The sequence below is a fragment of the Phalacrocorax carbo genome, chromosome 6 (genome assembly GCF_963921805.1).
Source record: "Phalacrocorax carbo chromosome 6, bPhaCar2.1, whole genome shotgun sequence".
Taxonomy (NCBI): Eukaryota; Metazoa; Chordata; class Aves; order Suliformes; family Phalacrocoracidae; genus Phalacrocorax; species Phalacrocorax carbo.
Window position 1 is genome coordinate 7,206,363 of NC_087518.1, and position 18,425 is coordinate 7,224,787.

The 18,425-nt window shown below is 39.2% G+C and overlaps 1 protein-coding gene across 4 annotated transcripts in view; it reads left to right on the plus strand.

The window, feature by feature from the left end:
* Positions 1–18,425, plus strand: part of SUCLG2 (succinate-CoA ligase GDP-forming subunit beta) — a 137,554-nt gene that overhangs the window by 9,448 nt on the left and 109,681 nt on the right. For 3 of the 4 annotated variants that reach the window (XR_010373297.1, XM_064453506.1, XM_064453508.1), the window contains exon 2: positions 11,885–11,932. The exons of the other annotated variant lie outside the window; for it this stretch is intronic. Coding sequence is in view for 2 of the 3 variants with exons in the window: in XM_064453506.1 (XP_064309576.1) it covers positions 11,885–11,932 (48 nt within the window). In the remaining variant the exon portion in view is untranslated. The remainder of the gene's footprint in view (positions 1–11,884; positions 11,933–18,425) is intronic. 4 annotated transcript variants of the gene reach the window in all.

Here is an 18,425-nt window from a genome sequence, read left to right on the forward strand (position 1 = left end):
TTTCGTAAAGCTTTGAAGTTTTAAATAAGCAAAATGAACATAATTTGACTAAAATTAATTACTAATGCAAAGCAGAGCTACAGACGGCCAACACATTGACAAAAGCAGAAATTGAATCTGTGAATTCATATTCTTGTTTCTTTTACCCAAGCAAAAGCTCTGAAAATTGATCCCAGAAGTATAAAGCTTTTGTAGGCATGCTTGCTTCTTGGGCATACACGGATGTACAGTAAGTATTTTTAATATGGTTTTATTCTGCTGAAGGTTGATTAAAGAATGCAAAGAAAAGAAATGTTTTGCAAATGTTTTCTGAAGTAAGCAGGGAGGGCATGTTCCCTACTAAGTGCAAAATTGTTTGCCCCTTTGAGTGGACTAGCAGCTTTGTGTTTGGGCAGGCTGCTTTGTTTTGTTGACATCCTGTTTGTTATGTGACCTTAAGCATGTTGTTCAAAATAGAAAGTTTTCAGGTAATCTCATAGAGTAAGGAACCTGCCATGTTTTGGCTGGCTTCTCAGAAGTTGCTAATGATTTACTGCTCGGGTGAACGTTAGTGGGATTGGAGCGTACTCAGCTCTGCTCAGTCAGCCTTTAAATGCTAAGCAGAATGCATCAGAGGACTTCTCAGTGTCACAAGCGTGCTGTCACTTAATTTGCAGCAATTTCTAATTTGGTGTTTGCATGTAAATAGAGGCCTCCATACTCCCCTGGGTGGAGGTGCAGATGCAGGCTGTCAGGGATTTGACTGTGTCCCGCTTCATTTGGAGGTCAATCTGTAGCAGCCTGACTGAAACCACAATAGGCTGGTAAGGTATGGGAAATGGAGTGTGAGGTCGGGGTCTTACTGCCCAAGAGGACGTTCTTTCCACCATCTCCTCTCTTACTTGAGGACTGCTGTCCTCACAAAACCATATCTGCAGACACCCAGAAAGATCATCCAGGTGGTGGCTGCTAGGATCTGCCTTGTAGTGTACAAGGATGTGGGCTCAAATTCTGGTTTTCTGAGATAAGGAGAATAAGGACGACAGAAGGAGCTCAAGTCTGACCCTGTGCATGTTCCTGGTAGTTTACAATGCAGCTTAGTGGGTGGGAGAGTGTATTTACAGAATAGCTGTCAAAATCCTTGTGTGTAAGCAAGCTCTAAATAAGTCTATAAAATATAATCATTACTGGAGACTTTAAATCTGCAATGAGTGAAGGACTTGCTTCAAGTTCATTCTTGTCTCTGCTTCCTTGCATGAGAAGTAAACAGAAGAATAAATCAGAAAGCTGAGTTTTATAAATGTGATTGAAAGGCACATTGGAACAGAATTGTGTAGTTTTTTTTCTTTCTTGAGCTAATGACCCAAATGTGTCTGCAGTGAAGGAACATCGCACCATGCTGCATTATTTTCAGGGGAGCGCAGAGGTTAAGCTTGGGATCAATCAGTTTGCAATCAGACTGATTGTAAAAGGAGAAGGAGGAGTACAAGATAAAAAAGAACATAGTAGCACAGAAGGGTATAGAGGGAGACGTTCGGGAACCCTTCAAGTAAAAAGGTTTCTTGCAATAGAGAGCAAGCAGGAACATTCAGGACAACTATTAAGGGAAGCATTATGGTTTTGTTGAAGTAACAGTTCAGGATTTTCAGCCCCGCTTCCACCCTGAGTACACAAAGACTGGCAAAGCTTTAAATAATCCTTACCATTTTATCTGCAATACTGTGAAATATCCAAGATATAACTGAGATGCTTCTAAAACTTTGTTTTTCATGTACATATATGGTTTCAGTATATATACTGTCCCATTTTTGAACCTCATCTATATGGCCCTGTAAATCTAAGTTTCAGAATTGTGAATAATATGTGAATGAGTTTGGTGTTGTCTTCCGGAGTTCTCTTCTGTTGATGTGGCATTTGTTAAAGTGCAGCAAAATTTTACTGTTTTGTATTGGAGCCACTGTGGAAAGATTTAGAAGGTGGGTTTTAATGAAAGAGATAAATAAAGCAAAGAAAGTCGACAGCATCCAACCACTTCAGAACTGATGGATGCTCTCCTGACATTCCTCTTTCCCAGCCGAGGGATCCTACCACTGAGAGAGGAAAGAAAATGCTGAATCAAAAATAAAGAAGGATGTCAAAGTATCATTATATGTTTCCAAACAGAATATTGATTAATATGTCATTACAGTTAAGTATATTTTTTAGTGTCAGGGAATGTTGGTTTAGAGGTGGAAGAGGTAAATCCGCGTGAGTATTTTACATATTTATTAATGAATTAATTTGGAGATACTGGGTAGTGAATAGAATGTTCAGTCCTCCCAGTCATGATGGCATTTAAGTTTTAATCTTAAAAAGCTCGAATAGAGCCATGTATTTTTAGATTCAATTACCTTGCAAAGTTGCCAGCTCAGCTAGTGAGTGAGTTTTGGGAATGTTCACCCACTTCGGTGAGGAAGTTGGGGGAGAGTGAAGGCATTTATTTCATGACTTGACTTTGGGGTCAGATCTGTGGGAAACTATAGGTTTGAATCAGCATGTGGGTCTCATGATAAGTTGTTTGAGATAGAAAGCGGGCTGGAGAGTTATGGGTATGCGATGGAATTAGCTTGACTACAGACCCGGCGTCAGACCCGCTGATGGAAAATTACAGAGATCAGACCCACTGATGGAAAACTACAGAGAATCTGCAAGTCACCAGGAGGAGGGAGAAAGGCGAGAGATATCCCGGCCTTGAGAGCAAAGAAGAAAGGCAGGGATATCTCTCGGCCTTGAGAGCAAACGATAAACAAGAACAAGGAATTAGGCACGAAGTACAGAAATAGACTGTTTGTTAAGAAGGTGTCGCAACCTGTACTAGGTAATTGTTGAAGCTTGTTTATAAGAGCATATAAAAGCGCTGTGACTTAAAAATAAAGCTGAAGCTTGCTCTATCACTCACATTGAGTTGGCCGCTTGCTTTCCTCGCTCGCCGCAACTGGCGCCCGAACAGGGACCTGAAAAGGATTATTTTGGATATGGCAGCGAGAGACGGAGACGCACTGGCAGACGGCGGCCAGGGGGCAAAAAGGAGTCGATTTATGCATCATTTCTGATACGTCCCGACCCTCCGGCCTGGATCCAACCTCGGGATTCAAGAGGGGATCCGCTTTCCGCAGTTGAAGCTAACCCGGGAGCGAGAGCCGTACAAAGACACTGATTTTCCTCACATCGGGCGATGGAGGTCGAGGTAGCTTTCGAATTATTAAAGCGCTTTTTAGAAAAGCGGGGAGTAAGTCAGTTAAAAGACTTGTCAGGATTAGTTGGAGTGGGTAAAGCGAAAGGGTTTTTTAAAGAACCGGAGTCGATTTTTGAAGTAGAGGAGTGGAGAGCCTATGGTGATTGTTTGTGGGATTTGGTGATAGATGACGATAAGACAGCGAAAAAGTTAATGAAACCTTGGCGGGAAGTGATTAACTGTATGAAAAAATATAAAACTGAAAAAAGATTAGCAACAGCCGCCTCTGATCGGCTAGACAACTGTGACCCCAATGCTGGGAAGATTGGAATTGGCTTAGACAATCTCTCACCTCCCTTCTCGGGGATCCCAGTTGTCGTACCTCGAAAACCCCTTATTCCCCCCCTCCCGCCCCTGATAAATCTACATCTGTAGAAACTAGCGGAGGAAGAATAAGCTTGGGAAAGGGAGGTGAAGATATTGAAAATTTATGTGATGTAGTCTCTCCGGTGGAGGAAAATAAGCCAAGCACGCTGTCTAGTCACCGGTCTGTGCCTGCTGTGCGCAGCCAGGTTGACTGGCGAAAAATCGGGTTAGAGGCATTACAGAACGGGGACCTAGAGACCGCCGATTTGCTAGCTCAGGCTTTCCCTGTCATCTATCAACCGGACCCTGCTAACAATCAAAATTTATTCGCACACCATAATCCTCTTGATTGGAAAATTTTTATGAAGGGCCCATTGCTGCGTCAATGTGTTATGGAAAACTCCAACCATGCTACTAAAAGCATTTTAATTACACTTCCCCTAGACGCAGGCATTGAGGTGATGCTTGAACGCATGAGTCGGGTACCTCCCGGCCCCCAAGCTATGTTAGTTGAAGCATTGAGGGAAGTTGGGCAGGGAATGGTACACGTTCAGCAACAAGTTTGTGCCGCTCTCGCCCCATTGGGTCCAGCCAAAAACTCTCAACAGTAACCAAAGAGGGTCACTGCCACATGGACTTTCCCAATCCCACTGACATGGCTCACAGAAGAGCCAGTATGGGTCAGGCAGTGGCCGCTCAAACAGGAAAGTCTACAACAAGCCCATATATTAATAAAAGAACAATTAGATCAAGGACATCTCCGACCTTCAACAAGCCCCTGGAACACCCCTATTTTTGTTATCAAGAAAAAGTCAGGGAAATACAGGCTGTTACATGATCTACGGGCAGTAAATCAGCAAATGCAAGCGATGGGGGCTTTACAGCCTGGCCTTCCAAATCCAGCCATGCTACCAACTGGCTGGCATTTACTAATTATCGACTTAAAGGACTGCTTTTTTACTATCAAGCTGCATCCTCAAGATACCCAGCGATTTGCATTTACGTTACCAGCAATCAACAGAGAGGGTCCTGACTTACGCTTCGAATGGACAGTATTGCCACAAGGCATGAAGAATAGCCCTACTCTGTGTCAACTCTTCGTAGATGCTGCATTGAAAGAAGTGAGGCAGCAATGGCCGGACACTATAATTTACCATTACATGGATGACATCTTGTTTGCGCAAGTACAACCTTTCTCAGCACAGCAAGAATTATATTTACAGCAACAGCTCCAGCTACACGACCTAGTAATAGCAGCAGAGAAGGTTCAACGTTCACCGGTATGGAAATACCTTGGGTGGCGCATCAGTGACTCTCAATTCTTCGCCCAATGTTAAAGGGCACTGACCCTGCCGCGCCGGTCCGACCGACTGCTGAACAACATACTATGATACAACGTCTTAGCTCCGAGATCGTCCAGAGAGCAGTAGACCGCCTGGACCCCGATCTCCCCATCGATCTCACCATACTCCATGGTTCTACTCACATTTTGGGTGCACTTACTCAGTGCAAAAAGAAAAAGCGGGAGAACATAAGGGTGTTGGAATGGCAAAAGTTTTGTTTGTGCAAAAGTTTTGTTTGTATTAAATCACTTATGTATATTTGCAGAACACGATAACCCTCCTGCGTGGGTGCATGGAAATGACGATAGGAAAGAGTCAAGACAGGCAGTAATGGTGAAGTATCGAGACCCTTCCACTGGTCTATGGCAAGGGCCCGTGGAAGTCAAGTATTTTGGCCGAGGTTACATGTGTGTGCTTACCCCCACAGGTCCAAGGTGGATACCCAGTAGGTGGGTAAAGGCTATGCCTAGTGAACAGAAGAACGAAATCTGCGAAGTAGACGGTGAAGACGTATGACTACACCGGTAGAGATAGACAGGATACGGATAGTGTCCCTGTTGCGATAAGTGCCAACCCTGGGCACTAAGAGAGTGTCATAACTGTCAATAGTGCAGGTGGGTAAAAACCCATCGAGCTAGGAGGTGGTGTGGCAGTTGCTACTATCACCACTTACAGACACATAAGGTTTTAATCATCACAGGCCACGAGGTAGAGGGTTCTAGACGATACACCTGAAATATGGGAAGTAACACCAAGGCACTGGGACAAGACAAAGAAAAAATGTACACGAGAGTACTCCCATTAGTCATTGTAAGTATCATGATAAGAATCACCGAGGGCATATACATACCGCCCCAGCCCAAACAGAATGTATGGGTTACCCTGGCAAATCTAACAGGCCAAGATTCCATCTGCCTATCATTGTCATCACCAGGAAATCCCTTCTCCACCTGTTTGGTTGGAGTGCCAGTTGATAATTGGACGCTAGTGATACCACAAAATACACCACACTTAGGAAGCCTTTGTGATACTCCCCAGAATTGTGTGAATAATTGGGACAGTTGGGCAGTCCGTCGCCCTCAAACTAATCTTGAGCCACAAGAGCTTGAGCTATTGGGTTCTTTGTCAATGGATGCTTGTTTATATTTTAATTACACGGGAAAGAACCAGTTTCCTTCTTGGTCTGTGAATGCTACCCTAAGTATATATAAAAATGCTACTGCTTGGTGTAACTATACCTCTGTAAATATATCACGCTCTAACAATATGCCTATTGCGCTACCTGCAGGTTTGTTTTTAATTTGTGGAGATCGGGCTTGGCCTGGCATCCCGTCACATATAAAGGGAGGGCCTTGCTCTATAGGTCGCCTAACGTTTCTTACCCCTAACACTTCAATGATTTATCAACATCATGGAAAGATGAGAAGCAAAAGGAGCACTCATAAGTTTGAGGATAACTGTGACTCTGCAGCTGAATTTTGGAATCCTACAAAGATCATAGCTGTTTCCTTCTTGGCTCCTGGAGTTGGTGTTGCTCAAAGCCTCACGACATTAAACAAGCTAGGATGTTGGCTAGTTAAACAAACAAATGCCACATCAAAGGCATTATCTGACTTATTACTAGATGTAGGCTCTGTAAGACACGCTACGCTGCAAAACCGCGCAGCCATAGATTTTTTGCTTTTAGCCCAAGGACATGGGTGTGCTGAATCTGAAGGGATGTGTTGCATGAATCTATCAGATCACTCGGAATCTATACATGCAAGTATTGAGAGCTTAAGAAGAAGGGTCTCAGAACTTAGGGAGGATGATCCATGGCATTGGTTTAACAGCTTGTTTAATGGATGGGGCATTGGCAATTGGATCAAGAGTATTTTGCAGATGGGATTAATAATATTTATACTGTTTATCATTATATTACTCTGTGTCCCTTGTATATCGCAATGTATGCAACGAATGATGGAAAGAAGTATGAGTGCCGTGTTCCTTTCTCAAGGAACAAAAGAAAAAGGGGGATATGTGGGAAACCATAGGTTTGAATCAGCATGTGGGTCTCATGATAAGTTGTTTGAGATAGAAAGCGGGCTGGAGAGTTATAGGTATGTGATGGAATTAGCTTGACTACAGACCCGGCGTCAGACCCGCTGATGGAAAATTACAGAGATCAGACCCACTGATGGAAAACTACAGAGAATCTGCAAGTCACCAGGAGGAGGGAGAAAGGCGAGAGATATCCCGGCCTTGAGAGCAAAGAAGAAAGGCAGGGATATCTCTCGGCCTTGAGAGCAAACGATAAACAAGAACAAGGAATTAGGCACGAAGTACAGAAATAGACTGTTTGTTAAGAAGGTGTCGCAACCTGTACTAGGTAATTGTTGAAGCTTGTTTATAAGAGCATATAAAAGCGCTGTGACTTAAAAATAAAGCTGAAGCTTGCTCTATCACTCACATTGAGTTGGCCGCTTGCTTTCCTCGCTCGCCGCACAGATCCAGTAGGCTTATTTCTTTAGTTAAATCATTCCCTCTTCCAGGTTAATGTTAACATTCAGGGTAGGCTGTTCAGGCTGAGGCTGAAACTGTTCTTTTCCTAAATGGTTTCTGCAGGACCTTGCTACTTTGAACTGTCCTATATTACACATAAATGTCAGACCTTCTTACTCTGACTGAAAGCGCACCCTGCTGCGGTATCTTGTGTCTGACTTTGTATTTTCTCCTTAAAAAACAGAAGCATGGCTTTATATGGCCATATTGTGTAGAGAGTATTTTATAGGTGTTTATTTGATATCAATTACTGTTCATTTCTATGACATTATTGAAATAAAATTCCTTTGGCAAGACCTGAAATTTGAAGGAGAAAGTAATATTGTTTCTCATTTAAATTTTGTATGAATAAATGATTACAAATCGACAGATACTGCTTGTAGTGATTCTTTTCTTGAGTGAAAAAACAATTTCTATTTCCTTCTTAATTTAGGAACTTAAAATTCTTAGGAGATAAAAAGAGAAACTAGACTCAGCCCCAACACAAGCAAAGAGGAATTATGAGTTTAAAGTTTAATAGCTGCTTTTGTTTTCAGGGCCATGTTGCACTGCAGTAAATCTGCAGATGGACTGTCTTTTACTACACTATTCCTATGGATAGGTTAGAATTTATTAGTAACAACAACAACAAAAAGGTGGTTGTGTGGAAAATGCAATGTACACATTCTTCACTGTTCCTAGTCTGAGCCCTTTAACCTCTGCCCTGGTGAGCTCCGTAGACCTGGTGCATCATCTCAGAGTTTCTCCAACAGTCACTACCTGTTATAGCAGACGTATGTTGACACGTCCCCAATTCAGCATGTGCTTCTGCAAGGGTTTATAAAGTGCTGACACTTCTATGCCAGATGGGCACGTTCTCTCACCTGTGTTCAGGAGAGTCAGAATCCCAGGGTGTATGTTCCCAGATGTGAAGTTTCCTGCTACAGCAGTAGGTTTTTAGGTCTATACAGTTGTGAAAACTTTTGCCTTTTTCAGAGAGCTCATCCGGAGGATTCAGTCACTTCCAGGCTTTTATTACTCCTTTAAATAGTGTACAACATGTTCTGGTTTAATTTGTTTTGAAACAATTCAGCCATACTTTATAATACCTTATGGAACTCATCAATACTGCCTGTATATCTGTCTAATAAGAGTTCAGGTAATTAGCATAATCATTAAAAAAACATGTTTGTTTTTTTGCCATTCTTTTAGTAATTGGTGACTGTCTGTTTCTCAACAGACAAGTGATGTTAACTGGCATTTATTAGTTTTTAGTATGCTTTGTTATCTACAGGTAGGTAATCTGTAGTTTATATTCTTACTTTATTATGTTGCATTAGAATAATCACTGCTGCCTGGTGATGGAAGAAAAGTACTTTCTCTTAACTAAAAAGGATGAGATGATTAAATATACCTTCTTTAGCTTTCTAGTTAAAATAGCTTCCTTTTCTAAAATTGACATGTTACTAGTTCAAGAAAGCTCTTGCCTTTATTTCTTTGATGTTTGTCACCAACTTGATGCTTCCTGCTGTGATGCACTGTGATTCCTGCCTTCCTATCTCTGTTTTGCAGTGGCTCCTATTAAAGGAACCTTGGAACATAACAAGAGAAATTGGCTTTTCCTTGAACTATGTGAAAGTCTTCAGGGGAAGATTTAACTAAGTGCTTGTTTTGATTGCGTAAACGAGAATTAAAATGGTGACACAAACCACCTAATATGTTAATAAAAAAATAAAAATCCTTTGACTGTTTTAAACTGGAGACTTCTGAACCATATCTTTTCTGGACTGTTACTGTTCTCTACAGTGAGTTACAGTGATTTGAGTAACTGCTCCAGAAGGAAATGTGCCGTTGAGTTGTTAGCATGTAGTTTCGTGTTGTCTTCCCCAGGCTTGGTTTGCAGCAGGCAGTGCAGTCTAGTGTCCCTGCTACCCTGGGGTAAGGGCAGGCTTTTGTCGGAAGGGGTAGTCCTGCCCTCACTGCTGCATTGCTGGTGTGTTTCTTGCGCTGGATCTCCTCTTCACTTGGTCCTTTGATGAGTTTTGTCACAGCGCTAAGTGGGCAGCAAAAGAAGCATTCTGCCGGCTTGGCTCCAGTTCAGACTCAGGGGACACGAGGGAGAGTGTAGGAATGAGCAGGTGGGGAGCTGTGGTGGCAGCTTGTCTCTGGGTCATCTGAGCAGAAATGGGAAACCACAGCCCTGTAGTAATGACTTCTTCCAGTACCTTGGCTTCTTGGCTTCGAATAATACAAACCACTTATACCTTCACAAAGCTATATAGTTAGAGCTGTCAGCAATATATGGGAGAGTGGCTGGTGCCAGCTGTGGTTGGAAAACTGCATAAAGCAGACAGGTGTAACACAGGACTAGTTTTCCTGGATTGCAAAAGCGCATGGGGAGCAATTGGTTGATTGCTCAAGTGTGCTGCTATTTAAATGTCACTAAACTGCCTATGGATTGAGCTGATACACTTCTTCAGTCTAAGCATGACTTACGGGTGGATTAGTGTTTTCAGAAGCTACAGAATGCTCAGTTTTGAAAAAGCTTATTTGCGTAATTGAAAAAGAATATTAAGGCAATGCCAGGCAAAGATTTTCCAAAATAGGATTTAACTTTGGGCTATGCTGTCAAGAGTCGCTTGCTCAACATAACAGCTAGACTGTCAGTAATGTGGGCTTCTGAGCAGAAATGGTTCCCTGTTTCACTCTTAAAATTTTTCAAGTTTGCATACTTAAACAAAACTTATGCTTCCGAAGCTCTTGGCCATCCTCTCAATTGTTTGTCTGAGTCTAATTTTTGTAAACAATTTAATAGTAGAAATCCTAGTAATAATATTAACTGCGTGCTCCTTTTATAACCAAGCTCCCAGTTTTTCTGGTGGGTTTTTTTTTGTGTGCTCATGAAGAGAATCGTTATTTAACATAGACATCTTGTTTCAGAGAGTCGTATAGCTGTTAGGAATAGTAGTAATTACCTGCCAGAACAGGCTGTCTTGCCTTAGTAAACAACAATGTGGTGCATATTTCCTGGTTTGTTTTTTTAATTATTATTTTATTTGAAGTTGAGAGTTACATAAACCTTAACAATTGCAGAGACAGATCTCACTCATTCTGAAAAGTGAGTATACAGTTCAGTAGTATAAAACAGTAAATTGCCTCTACCATTTAAATATCAAAATGTCATAGTCTTTGAAGAACTGAGAATTGTGATATTCTTTTTTACTCTGAGATATTCTGCGTTTTACTGCTCAAGATATTTGGTGTGGTGAATTTTAAGTAACAAATTTGGATCTCAGGCCTATGACTGTTAACTAGAGTTTGTGTATTGCTTTTGTTTTAATTGAGTTAAAATGAATTCCCATTTGTAGGAATAAATAATGGAACTTAACTCTTAAAAGGTCAACAGCTGTACCCGTGGAAGATTTTAAAATCAAATGCTGATGTTTAAGGTCAAGATTGCTTACAGTGTTCTGTTGCGAACTATAAGAAATAAGCAATTCCTAACTGCTGTGGACAAAAGTATGGAAGCTTTGGTTTTGCCAGGAAAATATTCAAGACTTCTTCCAAAACTAGCTCACAGAATCAGTTTTATCCTTTATAAATGCATCACTGAAGTCTAGACTGAGTCTTTGATCACAACGCTCAGTGTTGGATGAAGCTGATGGTCTCTGCTGATACCAAAGGCCTATCCCTGCCATACTGTATCCAATCTAAAGTGAGCAATTTGGGTTGTTGATGGAGGATGGTTGCCTCTGGGGCTTTCAAGTAGCATGGTCTGGATGCTAACTCCTGCTTTGGAAGATTAAGTTATTTATTTGTGGCAGCCAGCAGGACATTACTTGGGAAGGACGTTTGCTGTCCTGTTTTTCCTGATATACCCATAGGTGTGTGGCATTAATGGTCTTTGGAGAGAAGGGGATGTGTGGTTTGACTTGACATGGCAGACCTTATAGCCAATCACCCTTACCATGAGTCTTTCCATCTTGTTTTTTTGCTTGAAATTCTTGCTTTCATACAGAACAAGTGCAGTAATCTCTGTATGTTTTCTTTTTATGACTTACTTGTGACAAACTTTTTTGTTTAGTGTAGTGCCTTTTTCCTAAATTTTTGTTTTGTGTCAGACTAACTCTATGGATACTTATTCTTTATGTCAGCACTGCCAGCAAACTGAAATAAGTGTTTTAGTTTGTTTTCAGTGGCTTATGTGGTATATTTCAAGTATATGACCTAATAAAAATGTGCCTGTACCTGAGGTGGTTTATATGAAGGTACGCCATGTAGCTGTATTTCTGATGGTTCCTTTTTGATAGGAACTTCTCCTACAACTTTGTCAATTACAGTAGCTGTATGCCAATAAATATAATAAAGGTTTATTTCTTATATTGATGAATGGTATGCTGTTTCATTACTGTCATCTTTGCTTATCTGTTTTCTTTTGTATGCGCTTGGCATTGTATTACAGATCAGAGCATACAAATCGAATAAACTGGAAAGCAGCAGAATGTGTTGGGTAAGCAAATAGATTTTTTGTTGTTGTTAAATGCTTTTGTTTTAGATAAGATATGCTAAACACACTTCCTTTTTATTTTGAGTACAGGATGCATCTAAAAGACTTCCCCATAGACATCAGTTTTTCTCCCGAAATGACTTATTTCCAGTATAACCGTTACAATATAGTTCATATTTGTAAAACTTGATACTATATAGGTTTGACACATAATCTGCATTTATGCAGAGACTATTTGCATTGGTAGAGCTATTTCATACTGGCACAGGATCTATTAGCATAGTTGCAGCTATATTACTTCAGTGGAGCAGCAGAAGGGGAAGAAAGTAGTATGCATTTATTTGACCAGCTTCACTTTCAGGTGCTTTTAAGAGATCAGACTTTGTTTCATGATATTAATACTGGCTTCCATTAATACTATGAATGAAAAGGGAATGTTGGATGTCACTAAAGTGTGTCTTCCTTTTAACAGTCATGCAATAAAATGCGTTAAGCTAGGTTAATGTAATCAGTAGAGCTGCTCAAATTATATAGCTGTGTCAAGGGATGTTCAACTATCCCAGAAATTTGCTTAGTGATGGTTTTGTTTTCTTTACTAGTGCTGATTACCACTGGATTCTCTTCCCCTAGCTAAAATTATCTGGCATTTTCCAGAAGTACAGATTTGACCTGAAGAAATTTGCTAAGAGGAAATAAGTATTTAAGGTTAGAGCTTTTCATAGTGAAATTGTCTAAACATGATCACTGAACTCAATATGGTGAAATACTTAGTTGTGGATGCGTAGCCAAGGTAGTTCTATGTGGAATTAGGCATGAAATGGCACAATGTTTTTTGAAATTAATTTTCTTAAGACCAAAAGGTCTCAGTTGTAGTAGAGATATAATTTGACTCTTTGGTTGTTTGTCAGGCTTGACCTTTCAGTTCTCCTTTTCAACAGTTTCTTTATATACCTGTTATAGAAGAGAGTTAAGTGATTCATTCATGTTTAAAGAAAATATGTGGTGCTTAACAGAATTCTATAGGTCGGTAGTGGCAATCGCCTGAAAACGTTATTCTCCAGCTCTTGTTGCTATTTTCAAAAATTATTTTACTTTTATTTTGATTTTTGGAAGAATGTTATCTTGTAGTAGTAGCTTTGAGATGAAAGGTAAGCACAAAGTTACAGCGGTTGGTAATACTGCTGGCTAAAAATGTTCCCGTCACAAGCTTCATTTGTTCTACTGACACCGCTACTTGTAAGGCTCTGCTGTGAGCTGAGTTGGCTTCACAAAGCCACAGATTTTTTTTTTTATACACACATGCATGTCATCATGGTGTTTTCTGCTGGTTTGTTTATTAAAACTTGTCTGCTTATCTTGCCTGCTCCAGTGCTGTTTGGTACTTGCTGCATACATGCTATAGGGCAATATTTATGTAAAATCATTCGTCTTGGAGTCAACCTTAGTGGTTTTACCAGGGAGGCCAAAGAGTGAGAAAACATAATGCTGAGCTAATACTGAGCATATAGGTTCAGATAAGAAATAATCAGTAGTCTAGTTTGATGAAGCTTGCATTACAGATGCTGCTCTTGTTTTGTGGTTATACGGAACATTTATTTCTGAGTAGTTTTGCTGAGGTAGTTAACATAAAATTTGCAAATTTGTTGGCAGATACTTTGAGAGTTTCTACTGGTTTTGTGTGTGTGTTCTTTTTTTCAACAGTAAGGACTCAAAAGGTACCTCATGGGTCATCTGAAAGATGTTGCACATCAGAGTAGTTAATGCTGCATATGTATATATAAAAGTTTTCTAAATCTTTTTTGTGTATATTGAAGTTGATGTCTGCTGTAAAATGTACTTGTAGTTCCACTTCTGTTAAACTATAATATTCTTATTTAGCCCATATTATTCAAATAATGCAAATTACTTTTTGTTGCCATGGGACAGCTCAAGAATTGGCAAATTGAGTATTGGAAGAATCTAATGCAACTACTCCTCAAATATACTATTTGAGCAGAGCCCTTAGCATTTTCTGTAAAAACCAAATGAATAAAAAAAGTTGGGAAATAAGAGTTTATGCAGGTTGTGTGAACAATCAATTTTTTTCTCTGGCAGTAGTCAATAAATCACTGGTAGAGTTATGCAACACCTGGCCTTGTCAAAATGGTCAAGAAGAGATGTTTGATTTCTTGATGCATATGCCACTCATTTAAATGATACTGTACATATGTAATTGGACCAAACATGGTATCTAGGTGTATAAAGAAGTAACTTTGAACAGAAGGCTTGTCAAGAATAAAATGTGCAGTTACCAATAACAGTACCTTTCCGAAATCCTCACCTGTCCTTAGACCTTTGGTCCCTGTAAGTGTGACTCTGACTGGTAGCAACGATCTTGCAGAGTGGAGAAGGGAAGGGACATTAGAGGTAAACCCCAACCATACAAATTCTTTGTGCTTTTGGAAAATGCCAAATAATTCTAGCCAGCAGGAGACAATCCAGTGTGAAACTTGTACTTGATTAAACAATTCTGCATTCATCTCACTCCATGTTACTGTTCAGCTGAGTTCCACTTACTTGAGTTTTGGGATTTTTGATGCTGTTGTCAGGCTCTAAGGAAACGTTATCAGTTGTAATAAAGTCCTATTTAAGTATATTAATCTCTTTAATAAGCACTTATGTTAGAAAGTTAATCTTAAGAAGTTTCTTACTAGGAAGAATTTAATTCCTCTTTAAAACTTTATTATTTTAAATAATAAACTATAAAAACATGGTTGTGTGCTGTTAGTGATGTTTTTCTTAGTTTTGTGAACTGATAAATTTTTAAAGCTTACTTGTGATTTAAAATAAAGAAAAAACCACCCTTTCAATTTATCTGGCGTAACTGAATCTTAAATAAGAGCTACTCTCCATCTAAAACATGTATTTCAATACACAACACAAAAATCTCATATGAAAGCTATTTTTTTTTCTTGTGGTAACATAAGGTCTGTTGGCAGTCTTCAGCAGAGCCACGAATGATGTTTATTTTAGCCTTTTAATAAGAACTTGCTTTCAAAAGACTAAATCCTTTAGTTTGGGTTTTTGTTTTATTCCATTCCATGAAAAATGTATTGTCTGGATTTTCATTTAAGCTCACTGGTGTGATTTTAAGTTTTCCTTTGTTATAGGAACTGTAGCTTACATGCTAAGAAGTAAAATGTCACTAAAGAGACTTAGAAAGATGTATTTAAACCTACAAGCCTTATTTGGGCTGTTCAGAGCTTGACAGAAGCTGTTAATATCCAAGGTTAAGGTGTATTTACAGTAATGAGAATGTGTAAGTTTAGTAAGATGTTTTAAAACTTTTCTTGTTGCTAGCAAAAATGTCTTAAGGGTAACGGGAAAATACCATCCATGGAAAATTTTCTGGTTCTTGTCTGTCATCTTATGAAGATGAAACATAAGATGTGACATAGGGTGTCAAGTTTCACTAAAATCCACTTGCTATTTCCAGTCTCTTCCTCATAGGCTGGTGTGACAGAATGTCCTCCTTGGACTCGGGTGCAACCTTGCAATAAAGAAACATGAAACATAGATGTATCTTGAACTGTGGGAACTTACTGTGTTTCAACCGTAGACAAAGCTGCCTGGAAAGATCTGAGAGACGTACCGTGTTTTCCAGTATTATTTTCTGACTAGTATGTGGGGGAGAGGAGATAAAAGTGTTCAAGCAGGGAATAAGCTGGGAATAGAAGGTGACAAGAATCAACAATGAACAGAAGTTCTTAGAAGGTAGCTTCTGTTTTCCTGTGCTTTAGTTTCCCTTTGACTTGCTTCCCCCCGCCCCGTGTCAGATTGAAAAGATTTTTCTGATGGTAATTTACAACCTAATTCCTCAGTCTGTCTTTTGTGAGAGACAAGACTGCGTTTGTGAATCTAGCTGTGCTGCTTAATGCTGCTGAGAGCAATTAAATTGTTGACAAGAATAAAGCTGTGGAATGGGAAAATAAATAATACAAAGGCACGTGGTGCTGGAGTTGTATTCTGTGCCATGTTAAAGTGTCCTTCTAGTAAGTCTCGAGGGAAGGGATGGATTATGGCTGCCTGTAGAAGACTGGGTATAGGAAATAGCTTTCTTTCAAAATTTTGTAGACTCTTGTCTAGGCTGTCTTAAGGCTGTACCTTTGTGCAGTAGCACTGTTACAGTCTGTCTCAGGTGTATATTTATCTGTAGGATGCGTGGAAGTTTATGATGCCCAGGAAACTTATGCTATTTGAAGCCCATCTCAAATTCTTGTGAATGCTTGATATAAATGTATTTGAGAGGATTGGAAACTTCATCTGGCAAGGATTTTTCAAGATTCTTAGAGTAATTGATTCTTTTTATTGCTGTCCCTTTTAAGTCGTTCAGATATACATACATATATTGCAACCAAAACAGCTTTGAGTTGGGAATTAGTTCAGGGAATCATCTGTTTACTCACATTTCTAACATCTCACGGTCACTTTTTTGTGCCTTAAGCCTAAAATGCATATGTTTGCAACTGTTTTGATTTTTCAAGACGGTCTTGAAAGAATAGTTGTCTTTATAGATTCAGAGCTTTTGCCTTATTTGAGCTTCTGCTTTACTTCATCTCTTGGAACTGCTTTATTTTGCCTGCTCTTCTCAAGACATATGTGTATACTACAAGTGCTTTAAAGCAAGTTTTTCATGTTCCTTGCTCTTCAGAGCTTGTAGCACAGGCTTTGTCACAGTTGGTTTCTTAAATATATTGTACTCCTGTATACAGTGGTAGGCTGTACTAATTCATTTTATTGAGCAGTTCATTCACAACCAGGAGTTTGTCTTTTGTAGAAAGTCTTGATTGAAAGTCTTCAGTTGGCACTCCAGTAAGATGGTCTCTCTTAGCATCATATAATATAGGAGAGGAAAAAAAAAAAGATGTACGTGCTTACTAACCTGAAGTTTGTAGGCTTTGCTTTTCTGTGCAACAGTTCTTGGCTAGATAGTCATTTTGTCCCCCTTAGGACTGCTTTGACAGTCCTTTCCAGTGAATTATTCTCTTACTTCCTATCTGTGTTCCTCAGACCTGTCTGGTTGATAGTTTATGAAGGAAATATTCTCATAATCTCTTAATATTAATTGTTTAATTTTTATAAGAGAACAGATCTATATCCATGTGCTTATGTATATACGCACTATATGTATATGTAATATGATTTATAACATCTCAGCAATGATTTGCAGTATCACTATGGAACGTTTTGAGTTATATTTTTAAAGTTGTAAAACTGATATATACCAAAAGCGCTTGTAACATGCCAAAAGGGTGGTTGGGAACAGAGCTTGTTGCAGGTTCCTGTTGGAGCTGTTAGGTTTGCTTTATTCATTAACCAGGCTGGAGCTGAGTTAATACTGGGGTGAGGCGTACCAGATGGGTGGCACTGGAGAAGACCTTTCTTCATAAAACACACAGCTTTGGCTGCTTTTCTTACAGTCGTCTCTGCTCCATATCTCTCACATGTTTTGAGTTATTGGTGGTGGCCCTTTGCAGCCCGTATTACATGAGAGAGTCCTTAAAAGATTTTTATTGCTTAAACCTTGCTGGTTTGAACTAACAGTAGAGATGTCAGTTGACGCACTGTGCTGCATTGCAAATTTCTTAACTGCTTAATTCCTACCAAAACAGAAAATTTGAAAACAAGTTGTGTTGAAAGAGATTTTTGTCAAGCAGTGGCAACAAAAGTCTGCCCCAGAATAAGATTGTTTGAATAATTTCCTTTTTGTTTATTTGCTTTAGATCAGCTTAGTAACACATAAATCTGAAACTGATTTATTGTTTTAAATGATGAATAAAAACTGTTTTGAAGGCTTATTCTTAATTTATAAACCTAATAGCCAAAATTTTATCAGCTGTATTACTGAGCTGTAGAAATATTTATATAAACAAGTTACCTATAAACAGAATTAAACATAAGAGAAAAATAAATTAGAAGTATACATACTTATGCATAAGAGAAACCCTTAGTAAAACTTTTAAATCAGCTTTTTATTTAATACAGCAACCTTAAAATTGTTTTTTCTGTATTTATTTAAATCTATCCAAGGTCACCTTAACATGTGTCTCAAAAATCTTTTGGCTTCTAGTAAGTACAAGATAACATAACACAAAAGTAAAGAACTGCATCTTCAAGATTTATACATATATAACAGATAAGCAAAAAGTGCTGTCAAAATTAGCATAGACTTATCCTTTGTTTCAAATCAACTTCCAGCTAAGGAGAATTAACCTTTCTTCTGGAAAGTACAGCTACAGAATTTGAGAATAATTGATTGTTTAAATCAAGGTTTCTTCCTTTCAGATTTAAATTAGAATTGATTATGTTGTTTATTTTGGAATAAGTCAATCCACTTTAACTAAAGGTGTGAGCTTATTTTTCTAAACCCTGGAAGGTAGATTGGTAAATTCCTTGTTGCTCACGAGAAATCAATTGAGAAATCACAGAATCACAGAATGGTGGGGGTTGGAAGGGA